The sequence below is a fragment of the Carassius carassius genome, chromosome 13, assembly GCF_963082965.1.
Source record: "Carassius carassius chromosome 13, fCarCar2.1, whole genome shotgun sequence".
NCBI lineage: Eukaryota > Metazoa > Chordata > Actinopteri > Cypriniformes > Cyprinidae > Carassius > Carassius carassius.
The window spans coordinates 24,433,569-24,448,972 of NC_081767.1; the positions used below are offsets into that span (position 1 = coordinate 24,433,569).

The following is a 15,404-nucleotide window of genomic DNA, read 5'->3' on the forward strand; positions in this document are numbered from 1 at the left end:
GTACCATATTCGTGGAAGTGCCTTTCGGCATCTCGATGCATTACAGAGAGCTCTTATTGACACCACAGTCATCAATGCTGTTTTTCTCTGGTGAAAAAGAGCCACTGATTGATCTAAACCTTCTCAGGGAAACTCATTTTGCACCTCCAGGGAGAACTCGATTCTGCCCCGTTGCTCTTATTGTCTGTCTAATGATTTTGTAACAATACGATCCAAAACACTTTTGCTGATAATTCTTTATAGAGACAGATATTCCCTCTATCAATAGATATAAAGCCGTTCTTTATTCAATAGCTTTCCTTGTTTCCAATGTAGTACAGTGGCATGAGATTTGTATGATGTATTTATGGTCCATTTACAGGGCTTGTAGGCAGAATTTGTCCGAAGGCTAAATGTACAGTGGCTCCTCAAAGCCTTGCCTAGCCTATAAATTGCACTGGAATGGTTTCACACCCCTCGAGCAATACAACATTAAGCGTTAAGTTCAGGTCAGTGCACTTGTAGTGCGTCTGTGGCAGATGGGAAGGATTAGATGAAGACTAGGAGGAACAGAGCTTCTTGGTACAGATGTGAGATTAGTAGGACACAGCAATGTGGGAGATTATCAGGATCATTTACACTAAAACCAGCGCTCCATCTGATTTGAGGTCAGATCATCTGCACTTTGAGTCTCCTGGCTAACTGCAGCATGTCCAGACAGTGGAAAATCCCTTGGCATGGTAGTGTGGCAGTATGTTTGTCTGGTTCAAGATTCAGTTCCTAATTCTGACCAAAATATCGCTAGGACTTCTTGGTGATGAATCCGTTTAACAATATAGTAAGATAGCAAAAAAAAAAAGACTTATTTTAATCCTTCCAGTTGCCATAAATATTCTATCCAGTTCCTCTTTTTGCTTTTTACTTTAATCTTTAAGACCTCAATGACCAGTGTTGGCAAACATATATCCTCTTAACTACAACCTGCTCTTTTCTCAGTAACGGGTCATTGTTTCTTCTATGTGTTTTTGTAGCAACAGAAGACAGTTTGTATCAAATAAAGTGTGTATTTACTCTAGGTGGACAGCGAAAAGCCAGAAGACACAAGGCTTATTGAACTTGACAAATCCCACCGCAGCGAGCACACGGTCTACATCACACCTCCGGAGCTGCCAGCTCTTCCAGAAGGAGAAGAGGCTCCTATGGTTTATAGGTACAACAGATGCTTCTCCCATGCACAATACTACACTGTGCACATAAACAGTACACCACACAACAGATTGCACTGTAGCAACAGTGTAATCCCCTTTCAAACCTCTCCCAGGGAGCAGCGTGTAGAATAAACCCCTCTAAGGATCCTGTGTCTGCAGAAACTCTCACTAAAGCAATAATGCCCACTCCTCAGAAAATGCAAAAACAAACAACTTAGATATTATATCCTATATACTATTTTTAATTTTCTTTCTTTTAAAATCTGCAATCCTTTTTATCTTCTCTAAAACTACAGAAACTACATCGTATTGCCTGCAGTTAGTGTTGCAGGCTGCAGCATTGTGCTTTTGATAAATAAACTTTGACGTCACTAGACAATAACAATCAAGTATGAGATTAACATGTAAGGAAGAACAGTGTTTATGGTGTTGATGTCTTGCAGCTACAGTGGGTTCCCAGTACTGAACACACAACTCTGTGAGCTTCAGGATGGTCCCAGAGTCCCTGAAGCAACATCAGCCGTGAGACAAATCAGTCCCATCAGCCCAGCTGCCATTTTCAGGCGCTCCCAACAGGTTGGTATTTCAAACAGTAATTGCATCCAAATCACACCCCATGATGCCGCTTGTCAAACCTCTCCCCCTCCTCTCTAATGCCCCATCCTCTCTCTGATCCTCCCTCTGTAGGAGATCAAATCAGCCCAGAGGATGGCTAAGACATACTCCTCAATCCCACAGATGTGGTCCAAGTGTCTGCTCAGGCATTGTCACGGCCTGTGGTTCATCTGCCTGCCCGCGTATGTCAGCGCCTGCCACTCTAAAGTACGGGCACTGCATACTGCTTACGACGTGCTGCGAAACATGCAGGACAAAAAGTTGCAGCCTCCTGATGAGGTAGAGTCACCTAACAGTGTCCATTGATTGGTTTTGCCTGTACATTTTGTGCTGCACCTAGACAGCAGAAATTTGTGGTTTTGTTAGTAATGGTTAATTTCTGCTCCAATGGAGGTGTGTTACCGGGTCCTGATGCAGCTGTGTGGGCAGTATGGACAGCCTGTTCTTGCTGTCCGGGTTCTTTTTGAAATGAAGAAAGCAGGGGTGCAGCCAAATGCCATTACCTATGGGTACTACAACAGGGTGAGAACAGTTTTTGTGCTACATGGAGACACATTTAAATCTAACTAATACTAAATAAATATATATAAATTATCTATAATAAGACATACTTTTGGTTTTGTGGTAGACCATATGATACAATATTTCAGAATTGTATTGCTATTTCTTGATTAAATACCTGCAGTGACCCTTAAAATGTTTTTTCTAAATGTATGAATTTTATTGCATTAAAAAATAGATATCAAATAAATATGTTTTTCCTCGTAAGTGAGTATGTCCTCTGGGTGGTACTTCCTTTACTTTTTGGAGTTTTGCTCATGGTTTTTGAGGATTAAAAAATGTCATGCAAACTGTGTTGCATCATCTAATTTGATTAGCTTTTACAAAGTGAAAGATTAATTTGCACTGAAATAACAAACCATTTGAATGGACAAATAACAAAAATCAACTATAAAAGATAAACAAATTTTTTCTCTTAGTTTTAGAAGTTAAGCATATTTATTTTATCAAAGCTGTGCACAATTATATGGTTTGTTGCAATTATTTTTTAGCATTTTCCTACTAGCAACAACTAGAACAGATAAAATCATGACAGATCTGCAACCCATTTATGAGTCCCAACCCAACCACTGATTTGGCATAATTGGTTTGCAAATGCCACCTGGTTTGACATTTTGTTATCTAATGAAATGGCATCATTTCATTTTAAGTGTTTAACTGTGCAGGTACATTTTGGAGCCACTTTAGATTTCATAAAAAGGTGACCGATGTCAGATTTGTGAAATTTATTTTTGTAAAATCAGATTTATCCTATGTAGGTGTGCTATGTTGATGCTCAAGAGCCTTCGAGCTGGCAGCAGATTTGGCTTGTGACTTTGTTTCTCATGCCTGTTATCATTAGACAAAAGCTTAGACTAGCAATCATCTCCCTGGGGACCAGTTTTTGTGTGTGCTTTGCAAGATGTCCCAAAATACCAAGATGACACACTCACAGAGACATAAGTCTGGGCAGCTGAGTGTTGTTCCAATTCTATCAGAGTAATTACAGCTAGTCCTTCAGAGAGAACACAATCTACTTAAGATAATGAGAAGCGTTGCACTGTAGAATTATTTAGTTAATCTGTATGTGTGTGTGTGTGTGTGTGTGTGTGTCTCACTGTGGTGTTCTTCTCTCCCCAGGCTGTTCTGGAGAGCACATGGCCCTCCTCCACCAGAGGGGGATACTTCCTGTGGGGAAAGCTGAGAAATGTGGTTCGGGGTGTGGTGCTGTTCAAACAAGTATGGAGGAGGCAGACCACCCACCCAAAAGACACCCATCTTTCTGGTAAAACCCCCAACTCCATTTCACACATTCCACAGAAGTGGACACACTCTTTAAATTTCCTGTCAAAACAAAGCCAGATCCAATCTAGAAACATTACACCTTATTATGCAGCCTTCTAATTTTTGCAAAATTTTAAAAAGATTGACAGTCTTAATGCACTGTAAAAGCTCCAAAATCAACACAAGATGATGGACAAAATATCTAAATGCCTCAATATAAAAATTACACAAATTACCCATTTTACTAAACTATGACTATTCTAACACAATATATGTAATAAAATATATTATAAAATATGAGTATTTTACCCAATGTATGTTAGCTTAGTAACACACTAATGGTAAACTCTATTGAAATAAATTGTGAGTGAGTCTGTTGGTGCTTCATATGCTTGGAATGACTGCCTTTGAAAATCCCTTCCAATTTGGCCACTTTTGAGATTCCATTTTGGTTAGAAAGCTGCCTGTGTAGGCAACGCTGTTGAAAAAAACGATATATGCTGGTTAGGTATGTTTTGGAGCATTGTAGCTGGTTTGAGCTGGTTTAAACTGGTCCAGAGCTGGTCCTAAGCAACTAGTTCCTGCTCAGGACCAGCTTAAACCAGCTCGTGACCAACTAAGGACCAGCTCAAACCAGCTACCATGCTTCAAAACATACAACAGGGACAGCAGCTCATTAGAGTTTGGAACAGAATTCATTATTGGGCAACGGTCATAGATTTTGTCCAGTTCATCAATAGCCGCATTCATTGCTTCTGCAAAGTAATAATCATTGTGACTGAGTTCCACACCAGGACTTATAATTTCTCTTCAAAACAGTTAGTTATAACATCAGAGTTGTTTCAGAATAAATATATCTAGCCTAGTCTACAGGGGAGTGTGGACTCAATATCATTTCCCACTATCAGAAAAACCTTCCTTCATTTCACACAAAGACAGGGTTACTTGAGTTTTGTGCCTGAGGGGGTACCATCTCTCAGCAGTCTTCCCCCTCTGTACTCGGGCTAGATCCAGTCTGCCTACTGAACCAAAAAGACTTTAATGGGTCCAATTAAGATAGGAGTTGATAGCCACTTCCTCTGTAACTAAAGTTCACATTCTGTGCCTGATTTGATCTCCTTTCTCACACAGCCCCCTGTAAACAGCATATTAGAGAAGGGCTTTCATAATTAAAACAAGCTGCATTAACCAATCACCCCCAAAAAACTGCAGCTTTCTCATGCAGATTGATTGTATCTCACACTAAAGGGCTGATTGCCTGAATTTACTTTTCAATTCGTTCAGTCTAAGTTATTAAAAGCAATACTTACTTTTATTGTGCAAGGATACAAAAAAATACATTTTAAATTAGCAGTGCTGAAAAGAAAATCTATTTTGAACCATGTACCATAAATAATTTTGCATCTTTTAAAATATTTTAAGGCAAAGACCTGAAAAATCTATTTTGTTCGATTTTGCTTAAAATTGTTACATATGTTTGAGAGATATTCTCAATTTGAAAGCCCTCAGCAACTTTCTCACCATGTAGGTGGCTTTATTTTTCCTTTTTGGATTGGAAAAGACTCTACACATGTTCTTTGATTACTACTTTTTGTCTTCATTTGCCGCTTTGAAATATGATGCAATCTTTGGCCAGAGAGCTTTTCACGTTGCAGACTGTTGTTTAAAAAAATGTTACTTGTTAGTTCTCCCACTAACTGTCTTTCGTACTCTTCTTCTGAGCAGATGCCAGTGATCTCGACAGTGTCAGCCATGGCAGTCTGGACAGCTCTAACGAATCGGCGGAGCGAGTTTCCATTGATACAGACTTCACTAAAATGGATTCCAGTGATGACAGATCCAGCACAGGTACCCGGTCTGCTTTCAGTCTGTCTGTGTTCTCGTTCCATCATCAGTTCTCCGCTGCTCTCAGCACAACAGGACGTGCTTCTCTCTCTTTCAAACTCGTCAGAAGTCTCTAGGAGAGTCATTATTTTTCACTGTGGGAGTGAAAAGACATCTCTCCCTCTTTTTTTTATTGCTTTTAGTCTTTTCTCTTAGTATAACACATTTGGTGCAGTGAACAAAAACATTACGCCCATTCACATGCCCCCTCAGATGATCCAAATGAATTTTGAATGCAACTTCCTAAAACAAAAATATCAAGTTAAATGCAAAAAATAAAAATTTAATACAGTGAATAGTTTCATTATGCAATACACTACTGTTTAAAGTTTGGGGTTTGTAATTTTTTGCCACATCTGCATTTATTTGATAAAAAATACAGTTAAAATAGTCGTTTCTATTTAGGTGTGTTTAAAAATGTATTTTGTTTAGTCATTAAATATGCCAATAAATCATTATAATATGCTGATTTGGTAATCAGGATACATTTTCTATTGTTCCCGATGTTGAAAACAGTTGTTGTTTACATTTTTTTTTTTTGTGGAAACCATTATAAAAGAACAATTCTGGACACTTTGCTGAATGGAAAAAACAGCATTTAAAAACAAATATTTGGTAAAATAAAAAAGTATTAAATTATATATATTTTTTTTTAAATCTTACTGACCCCAAAAACGTTTAAACAGGTTTTGCAGTATCTTTAAACTGAGATGGGTCTAGCAATCATCTCCATACCCTCATGCCAATTATAAGAGTTATTAAAGGATACAAATTTTTTGCTGTTGTATTTGTCCATAGAATGAAAGTCAGTGTGGTTCAGAACAGAATTAGACCCCATTAATGTTCATTACATGACCAAAAAAATAAAGTATTCCACAGGAGAAGGAAAGTAATGAATTGAAAATAAATGAGCGGGACTGCAGTAGGTGCCCGATACCCATGTCTAAGAATATGTTAAAAGACAGAGAAGAAAGCCCCTCTATATTTTCGAACAGCTTTTTGAAGTATTCTAAAGCTATAGGCGGTGATGCCCATGGAGGAGATCTGAGAGATGTACGGTTTGACAGAAGAGACTCGCAGATACTGAGCATTCGTAGCAGGAGTCTGACTGAAGAGGCGAGAAAGGAAAGAAGGAATGACTAATGGTGTTATTCTAGCTCACCTCTGGAGGCAGTATGCTCCATCAGCTTTCTCGATGTGGCTTAGAAGCAGTGTCTGTTAGTGTGTTTCTGCCCTGCTATAGTATATGAGAGAGTAAATCAGTGCTCCCTTTTGATGTTATGTTATCATGAGTTATGATGTGCTATGCTAAAATAACTTGTTTGAAGCCGTTCTCCTAAGAGTCTCTCTATCCAGCTGCGTCAAATCACCCAAAATCCCTAAAGTAATGTCTTTAGATTTGTGAGGCATGAAAAAGACCTTATTACCACTGCAAAACATCTCTCTAATTACTATTACTATTTTATGAGGATTTATTTTGTGCACACTGTTATGTTTTGCACAGTTTTTAGGGGTATTTCTATGTATTGTTTGATTCCAGGTGGTCAGTCTGATCAGGGCTATGATTCTCTGTCTAAAGAGGAGGTGAGGTTAGGAGGAGGTGAGGAGCAGAACTCCTCTCCAGACATGAAGGAGAAGAAGGACAGAAACTCTTGCCCATGTGAGTAACACAGAAGGACTTTGTCCTTAAACATGATCAGGATATGTTCACTGTGGAGTACTGCTATATTTCTCATTCTACAGAATTGGAGTAAAATCATAAACATTTGTTTTTATTTAATAATGGTTGACAAATGCAGAATAGTGACAGTAACATTGTAAATAAATTCTTGTTCGTTTGAACTCTCTATTCATCAGACATTCCAAAAAAAAAAAAAAAACTATATTATGGTTTCCACAAAACTATTAAACAGCACAACAGCGCTTTTTTTAAACACTGGTAACACAAAGAAATTATTCTTGAAACCAAATGAACATATTACAATGGTTTTTGAAGGAACATGTGAAACTAAAGGTGGCACCTGAAAATTCAGCTTCATCATCACTGTAGTAAATTACATTTTAAAATATATTGCAAACAAAAGTTATTTTAATAATTTTAATAACAATTGGAATAACTTTTTGACAGTATTACTGTTTTTGATCAAATAAATGCAGATTTTGTAAACATAAGATTTTTTTTTACCCAAAAAAACTTTTAAACAGTATGCTATTACATTTATAACATTTCAAGATATATAAATTAACATTACCACATAAATTAACAATTATGAACAAACGTGAATTGGCAATGGACAATTGTATACTTATAGATTAGATTAATTAAAACTGTAAAACATGTTGTTCATGGTCATTTTGTGATACTATTAACTAATGTTTGGAATAAAATCGTATTGTTAAGTGTTGCCCTATATAGCATTTCCTGCATAGTATTTGATTATAAACACGAGTTCCACTGAACACCTCTGTGCTTCCACCTAGTGTTAAAATGTGTCACTGCAGGTTATTAAACAGTTTTTTGATATGCTTCATTTTAACAAGTGTCTCCTTGTTTTTGTCTTATTTCAATGTTCAGTATCCCAGACTGTACTCTCAGAGAAAGAGCATTCATCTCTTGTGGTTGGAATCCATCCATCTGCACCCAATGGGGAAATCAGTAATGTGTTCTCTGAAGCCCTTCCACAGACAAAAAGGCCAAACTCCCTGGATATTTTCGGAGACAAGCCCATAAGGCCAAGCACACTGGATCTAACCCCGGATAAGACAGTAGGAGTACTCCGCGAAGAATCTGTTCCAACACTGATAGAAACAGAAGCAGTGGGGGGCGTCGTGAGCCCACCTAAAGTTGCAGTGGAGAGGACTACTAGCTGCACGGTTGCCATGGAGAAGAGAGTTGCCATGGAGAGGGAGCATCTCGGCGTGGAGAGGAGCGCGAGCTGCAGCAGTGCTCTTGGCCGAGTGGTTAAGAGGACAGGTATCGAAGCAGGTTTTGATCCCCTGTCCCTCATGGCAGCTGAGGATCAAGCCCACAGTGAGGGTGATAATGCAGACACCCCAACCGCCCGCCGAGACCTGGCTGAAGAGATTCATCACTACATGAACAACCTGAGCAGCCCATTAAGCCAGGGGTCTCTCAGTGTGGACCTAAAGGGACATCAGACCCCTTCCCCTCACAGCTCTCCCCGCATGTCCACAGCACTCAGCTCCCCCAATACCTCCAATCTCCAACCTCAGCCACGAACAAGACTCTTCTCGTCGCCCTCGCTCCCTCAGGGCCGCGTACGCAGGGTCAGGGAGCAGCGGCCCACCTCCCTGGCTTCACCTTCCTCACCTTCTCCCTCCTCTTCTTCTTTCTCCATGGACTCCTTGCTCACCCCGACTCTGGACGTGTTCAAGAGCAGCTTTCTCTTTGCTGGTAAGGGCGTCGCTGAGAAAGCCAGCCGACTGTATTCGCGACTTTCCTCTCAGACGTCCATTGCACAGGTATGTATGACATTTCGGTGATTCTTACTTTCTGGTAATGAAGGCCTCTCTTCACCTTTGTTTCTCATCCTCACCAGGACTTAAACTCTGACCGGGTCAGTGTGTCCTCTCTAGGGTCAGGTGACCCTGATTACTCCTCTCTGGTTGAGAGTGATTCCTGTGTAGACCCCGATGGGCTCGCTTCCCCACAACGGGATGCCCATCAGCCTGTCACACGTCCCAAAAGGAGCCCTTACAGGAGCAACCACTGCCTAGAAAGCCCATCTGCACCACCTCGACTTTATCAACAGTCTTCTCTAACTGGTACGTCTGCAGGATTCACTATTATTATCTAAATGCCAGACACTCATGTAAATTTGTAATGCTTTGCATCGTTCATATTGATGTATCCCGACACTGTGCTTTGCATTAATTAATTGGAATTAGTTTTTTATTTCCCTCACAGAAATTATATTTTGTCTTGAGACAAAGTGAAAGTAAAATAAATAAAAGCAGAAAATAAAATATAAACAATTTAACACCTATAAACAATTTTTTAAGCACAATAATACAATTATTTTATTGCAGTATATTACTGATTTATTTTGCTTCCTGAAGACTACTTTGAAATTATGACATTTTGTTGTATTAACAGTTCTAGATTTCACAATTATCACAATATATTGTTTATCTATATAAAGTTTTATGAAAAATTAACAGAGTGACACACATTTGTCTTTTAGTTCTGGGTTTTCTAAACAGTGAATTGAGAAAATGAGGTTGAAGTGAGCAAACTTAGTAAAGTGGCAAAAATGACATACCACATCTTTAATATTGATAAATAATGTACATTTTAAATGGCTCCCTCTCTTTGAGGTTTCTCCAGAATAACATAGGCTAAAATTAGACAGCGTGCTAGAAAATTACCCATCAAGCTCTCCCATGAGTAATGCTCATTATTTTCTGGTCTTTTGTTAAGATTGCAATGTTGTACAATTAGAGAACCAAAGACAGAGAAGGAGCTATGTTTAAATGCATGTAAAGGAGTAATAATTCTAATTGTGAAGAATTCTATTGTAAAGAGCCATTATGCATGTTGCTTTGGGTGAGTGATTAAGCATTTTTTTTGCATATGGAGTGCTGTGTGTGGTTCATGAGGCTGGTCATTGTTTCTACTCCAACAGCTGCAGAAGTAGGCCAGTAGACAGGACTGTGAGTGTGTCTGGCTCTGCAGTAATGGGGTCTGAGAGGGGCTCTTTAATCAGGCTGATGGGGGTTGTGTTGGAGTGTTCCCCAATCACTCACATCCGCATACACACTCTTCTCCCAGACTTCTGTAGAGCCTCTCTCCTCATTCAGCGCATTCAGAATCAGCACTCATAACCCCTGCATGCAATCACCTTGAAATGTGACTTGTTTTTGGAGAAGATTGCTCTCTGATGAAAAAACGTCATTTTTTCAAAGCTCCTTTTGTTTTGTCTTTTGTCCTGTCAGTAATGAAAGCTCTGCAGACCCCAGACGCGTGTTCTGATTCCAGCCTTTCTCAGTCCATGCAGAACTACGCTGTTGAAGTGAGTTTTTCTTACTTTGAATGATGCATATGTTGAAGTATAACTGTAGCAGGAGTTATTGTGGCTAACTTTGTTTGATTTTCTAGATGCGTATGTCCAGTTGCTCGCGCTGTAACACCTGTGAGAGTTTGGTGTATGATGAAGAGATCATGGCTGGTTGGACAGCTGATGATTCTAACCTCAATAGCACGTGCCCCTTTTGTGGCTCTCCATTTTTGCCTCTGCTCAATGTGGACATCAAGAACCTGGGTGACCAGGAAAGGTAGTTTGGTCTGCAAACCACAAAATAGACATTTCTATTGAGATATTCACCATTTCAAACTGTTTTAATTTGTATTTTATCAGATCTCCCTCTCAAGATGCACATACTTGCCAGACAGACACTGCAGATCAACTACCACAAGTTTATGATGCCACTAACAATCTATCCAGCGATGGCAAAAAACACCCTGTAAGAATGTTTTTCCATCTACAATTCAATACATTTCAGTGTTTCAGAATCATATTTTGTATGCATCAGATCTTTATTATGGTATTTATAATGATATGTAATGTAATGTACCATATTTTCTGGAATATAAATACATTATTCTTAAGCGACTTATATAATGCATGCAATTTCTGTGCTGCAGGAGCCAGTTACCGTGCCCTACCTGAGTCCTCTGGTACTTTGGAAGGAACTGGAAAGCTTGCTGGAGAACGAGGGGGACCAGGCCATCTCTTCTGCAGCCATTGTGGATCACCACCCTATTGTGTTCTGGAATCTGGTGTGGTTTTTCCGTAGGCTGGACCTGCCCAGCAGCCTGGCGGGCCTCTATTTGAGCTCAAAACACTACTGCAGAGATTCTCAGGTGGGTGTCAAGAATTCTCACATGATGTACCTCTTCCTGTTTGTGTTTGAATTTAAGTAGAATTATAAATGCACAGAAGCTGATGGTGATGCCGCTGTATTTCTCATTAACAGCTTGCATAAATATTATTGATTATTTTCCCCCTGCAGGCTCTGCAAAGTTGTGCATCAGAGGACAGTAAAAATGTCTTGGTCCAGATCCTGTGGGACAATCCCAGACTGCATCAGGACCACATCAAGCCTTGCTATTTGCTCTGGAAATCATATTGTAAGAATATGATACAAATATATATATATATATATATATAAACTCATTTACACACCAAAAAGTGAGGTTTATGACTGTAAATGTGCATGAAAGTGGTTCTGGGACAAATATTTGCAACACATTATCCTGTTTGTGCTACAGACTTGATTTATGCCTCAAACAGGCATAAATCAAGCAGAAATGTGGCATTATTGTTCTATAGCAATCAGACTTGCCATTTTTCCTGGTGGATGATAAAATGTGTGGGAAAATCATTTAGCCCTACACTGGTGAAGGAATCAGAGATATATTTAGGTGTCAGAATATCAGAAAGTGGGCTCTTTTTACTTAGCTGTGTTATTTTGGTATTATTTATATTATTCTTTATGTTCTGTCATAGCAGATTTATATTTTAAATTCTAGTATTTTATTAGATGCATTTGTCATTTTTATTTATTTATTTAATATGTATCTTTATTTCAGGTATACATTTATATAACTGTAGTACTTAAATTTTAAACATATTTATTTAGTTGACAGGGGAACAGCTAACGTTTTTTTTTTATTTAAGCTTTTCATTAGGGCTGACAAGCGATAAATCACGATTAATAACATCCAGAATAAAAGTTTGTGTTTACATAATATATGTGTGCATGTTAATTATGTATATATAAATAAACACAGATGCATGTATATATTTAAGAAAAACATTATATTTATATATAATAAAAATTATATTTTTATATAATACAAATTATATTTATATATAATAAAAATTATATATATATATATATATATATATATATATATATGTGTGTGTGTGTGTGTGTGTGTGTGTGTATGTATCTGTGTATTTATATATACACATAATAAATATACAGAGTACACACACATATATTATGTAAACACAAACTTTTATTTTGGATGCTATTAATTGTTTTAACAGCCCTACTTTTTATCTAATATTTATATTTTTTATATATATATATAATATTATTTGAGCTTTATTTAAATTATTTAAAAATATTTAATAGTTTTCCTTAACCATTCATAACACCCTAACAACTGCATTGAAAGTTAAATGTACCAGCCATTTACTTCATATTGGGATCGTGTTTTTTACCAGGTGCAAATCCTGCAGTATCTGAGGAGGAGGAGCAGGCTGTGGGCTTAGAGCTGCTGCAGAGTGTGGTGAAGAGCATCCAGAGGAACGATGTCTACCAGCCCATGAGTCAGATACTGCAGCTGCTGGGGACCAGACTGGGCTTCGTCCGACAACGGTAGGAGAACAGTGTGATGTCTTTAAATGAAACACAGAAACAGTTTTAATAAACATTTTGACAAGCTAATATGAATTACTTATATATTTTTATTTTGTCACATGCAGGAGCTTATATAGAGATATCCTATTCCTGTCTTTGGTGGCTTTGGGCAAGAATAGCATAAATATTGGTGAGCTGACTGTTTTGATAATGTGTTTGGGTTCAGTACGTTTTTTTTTGTTTTTTTTATACTTCAAAGTTTTATATTCTTATTCAACAAGGACAAATTGAACACATGACATTGTAAATATTTTTATTTAAAATAAATGCTGTTCTTGTGATTAATTTTGAATTAACATCACAGGAATCAATACAATTTTAAAATATATTAATACAACTGTTCTTTTAAATTGTAAAAATATTTCACAATATTACCATTTTTATGCATTCTCGGTGAGCATAAGAGACGTACTGACCCTAAACTTATGAACTGTAATGTACGTCTATGAAACCACTGAATGTGAGCACTAGCATCATTACTAACATCTTCGTTTATTCTCACAGATTCATTTGACCGTGAATACAAAATGGCATATGATCGTTTGACGCCTAGCCAGGTCAAGATGACCCACAATTGTGACCGGCCACCCAGCGCTGGAGTCATGGAGTGCAGGAGAACCTTTGGGGAACCCAGTCTCTGATTCGCCTCCTCTCATTCCTCCCTCTTTCCTCGCATCCATCACACAGATCAACAAGTCTCATCCAAAGAAGGAACACTTTCATTCATGTGATCCTGAACATTCATTGTAACCAAAGCTACCTCTGGCTCCCATGAGGTCTCTTTCAAATCAAATCCTGTCTGTAATGTGACTGTGTGTTCTTCTTCGTACACTTCTTGTGAATACGCCACTTTATATAGTCTGTGGTCATGTCTTTATCTTGCATTTCCCCCTCAATTTTGCTCTTATCCATCTGCCTAACGTCTTGACCCTCAACCCCTTTCAGATACTTGGGGTCACATTTGATTAGATTAGGAGCAATACCATTGTGCTCAGGTCATTCCAGTGAATCATGGAGTGGATTCGGGACCAGTAGCTATAGAACAATCAAATCAATCTCGTTTAGGATGTGTAGAAGCACAATGGGCAAACCCCAAAAAAAAACACAGTCTGCTTTTGGCTATCTAGGGCCACTTGTTTATTTCACATACAGAGAGACTTTGTGTACATAGTCTTATTATTTTGCATATTTGTACTTATACAGTTATATTTTAAGACTGGAATTTGTTATAACTGACGTGTCTCCATTTGTAAAGACTATGCTGTTCCTAGTATATAGGTTTCTCTTTTGAACGTGTGCTGTTTGTCGTCCTGGTCCTGGAGACCAGTCGTATGGTGACCGTCAGAAGTCTTGAGGTACAGAACTGGACCAAATATAAAATCTTGACTCACAGTTGAAATGCCTTACCTTGGGGTGAAGAACAGTACGGAGACAAATTTACAACAGGGTATAAACAGAAATATTGTGAGTATAAAATAAAATGAACTGTTAATGTCAATGTGAAGTCAGCATTTTACACCCACTCACACAATCCGGTGTGTTTGCCGTGAAGGTATATAATTATATATATATATATATATATATATATATATATATATATTAAGCATTGCTTTATTTTGTGCAGTGTTGCATAACCATGGGTTTCATTTGTCGAGATACATAAAACAAAAGTGTCTGAAGCATAGAAGCACTTATTTACTGTTACTAACTCTTTACAAATTAAATATGCGGTAACTGGAACTATTATATTTTAATACTGTTCATTTTTTTTATTGTTATGTTAATGAAGATGCACTTTGAGTCTGTGTGGTTGGGAAGAGGATTGCTGAAGTTTAAATGTATAAAATGCAATGGATTATGGAAAAGATAATAATACATGTAATTATGCACAATGATACATTGATGTTAATGCCTCAAGTGAAAAAAAACAACAACAACAACAACAAAAAAAGAGATAATACTGCTCTAAAAATTTTGGGATGAAAAAAAGCTTTGTTTATTGACCTAATGCTGTGTAAAAAAAAAACAAAAAAAAAATACTATTTACACTTCTGTTAATATTTAGCAGTTTTTCTATCACCTGCTTTTTATGTCCATATGGCATGGTAGTGAAACAAACCTATTTCATGGAAACGGTTTATTTAAAGCTGTTAATGTGTAAGTTTGATTCTTTTTTTAATCATTTTGTTAGGGCAATGTGCTTTACATATCACTCCTTTTGTTACTTCTATTTATATTTGTGTATATATTTTAGTCAGATCTGAGCCAGGTCTATAAAATTGTTTAGAATTGTAAATAAACACTTAAATCGACTCCAGTGTGTTTGTGTTGGTGTCACTGGTTAGTTTTCAATGAAACAGAGGGAGGAAAAGTCACATTTGAAACCCCATTTAATTTTGCAATGAACCAACAAATTAATATTTACAATGAGCAATTCTCAAG

General features: G+C 37.6%; 1 protein-coding gene across 4 annotated transcripts in view; it reads left to right on the forward strand.

Annotated features, from left to right (window-relative positions):
• The window catches only part of LOC132156162 (C-myc promoter-binding protein-like), a 28,265-nt gene extending 12,991 nt beyond the window's left edge, over nt 1–15,274 (forward strand). For 3 of the 4 annotated variants that reach the window (XM_059565054.1, XM_059565053.1, XM_059565055.1), the window contains 17 exons: nt 1,056–1,189; nt 1,631–1,763; nt 1,875–2,081; nt 2,196–2,324; nt 3,483–3,627; nt 5,352–5,474; nt 7,051–7,170; nt 8,086–8,993; nt 9,071–9,289; nt 10,466–10,543; nt 10,630–10,805; nt 10,889–10,994; nt 11,176–11,394; nt 11,544–11,661; nt 12,767–12,920; nt 13,028–13,092; nt 13,467–15,274. In XM_059565054.1, coding sequence (XP_059421037.1) covers nt 1,056–1,189; nt 1,631–1,763; nt 1,875–2,081; nt 2,196–2,324; nt 3,483–3,627; nt 5,352–5,474; nt 7,051–7,170; nt 8,086–8,993; nt 9,071–9,289; nt 10,466–10,543; nt 10,630–10,805; nt 10,889–10,994; nt 11,176–11,394; nt 11,544–11,661; nt 12,767–12,920; nt 13,028–13,092; nt 13,467–13,603 — 3,171 coding nt within the window. In that variant the 3' untranslated portion in view covers nt 13,604–15,274. Of the gene's footprint in view, nt 1–1,055; nt 1,190–1,630; nt 1,764–1,874; nt 2,082–2,195; nt 2,325–3,482; nt 3,628–5,351; nt 5,475–7,050; nt 7,171–8,085; nt 8,994–9,070; nt 9,290–10,465; nt 10,544–10,629; nt 10,806–10,888; nt 11,003–11,175; nt 11,395–11,543; nt 11,662–12,766; nt 12,921–13,027; nt 13,093–13,466 lie in introns of those variants that run through there. The other variant, XR_009437386.1, reaches the window with a different exon arrangement.
• Nucleotides 15,275–15,404: the final 130 nt, after the last annotated feature.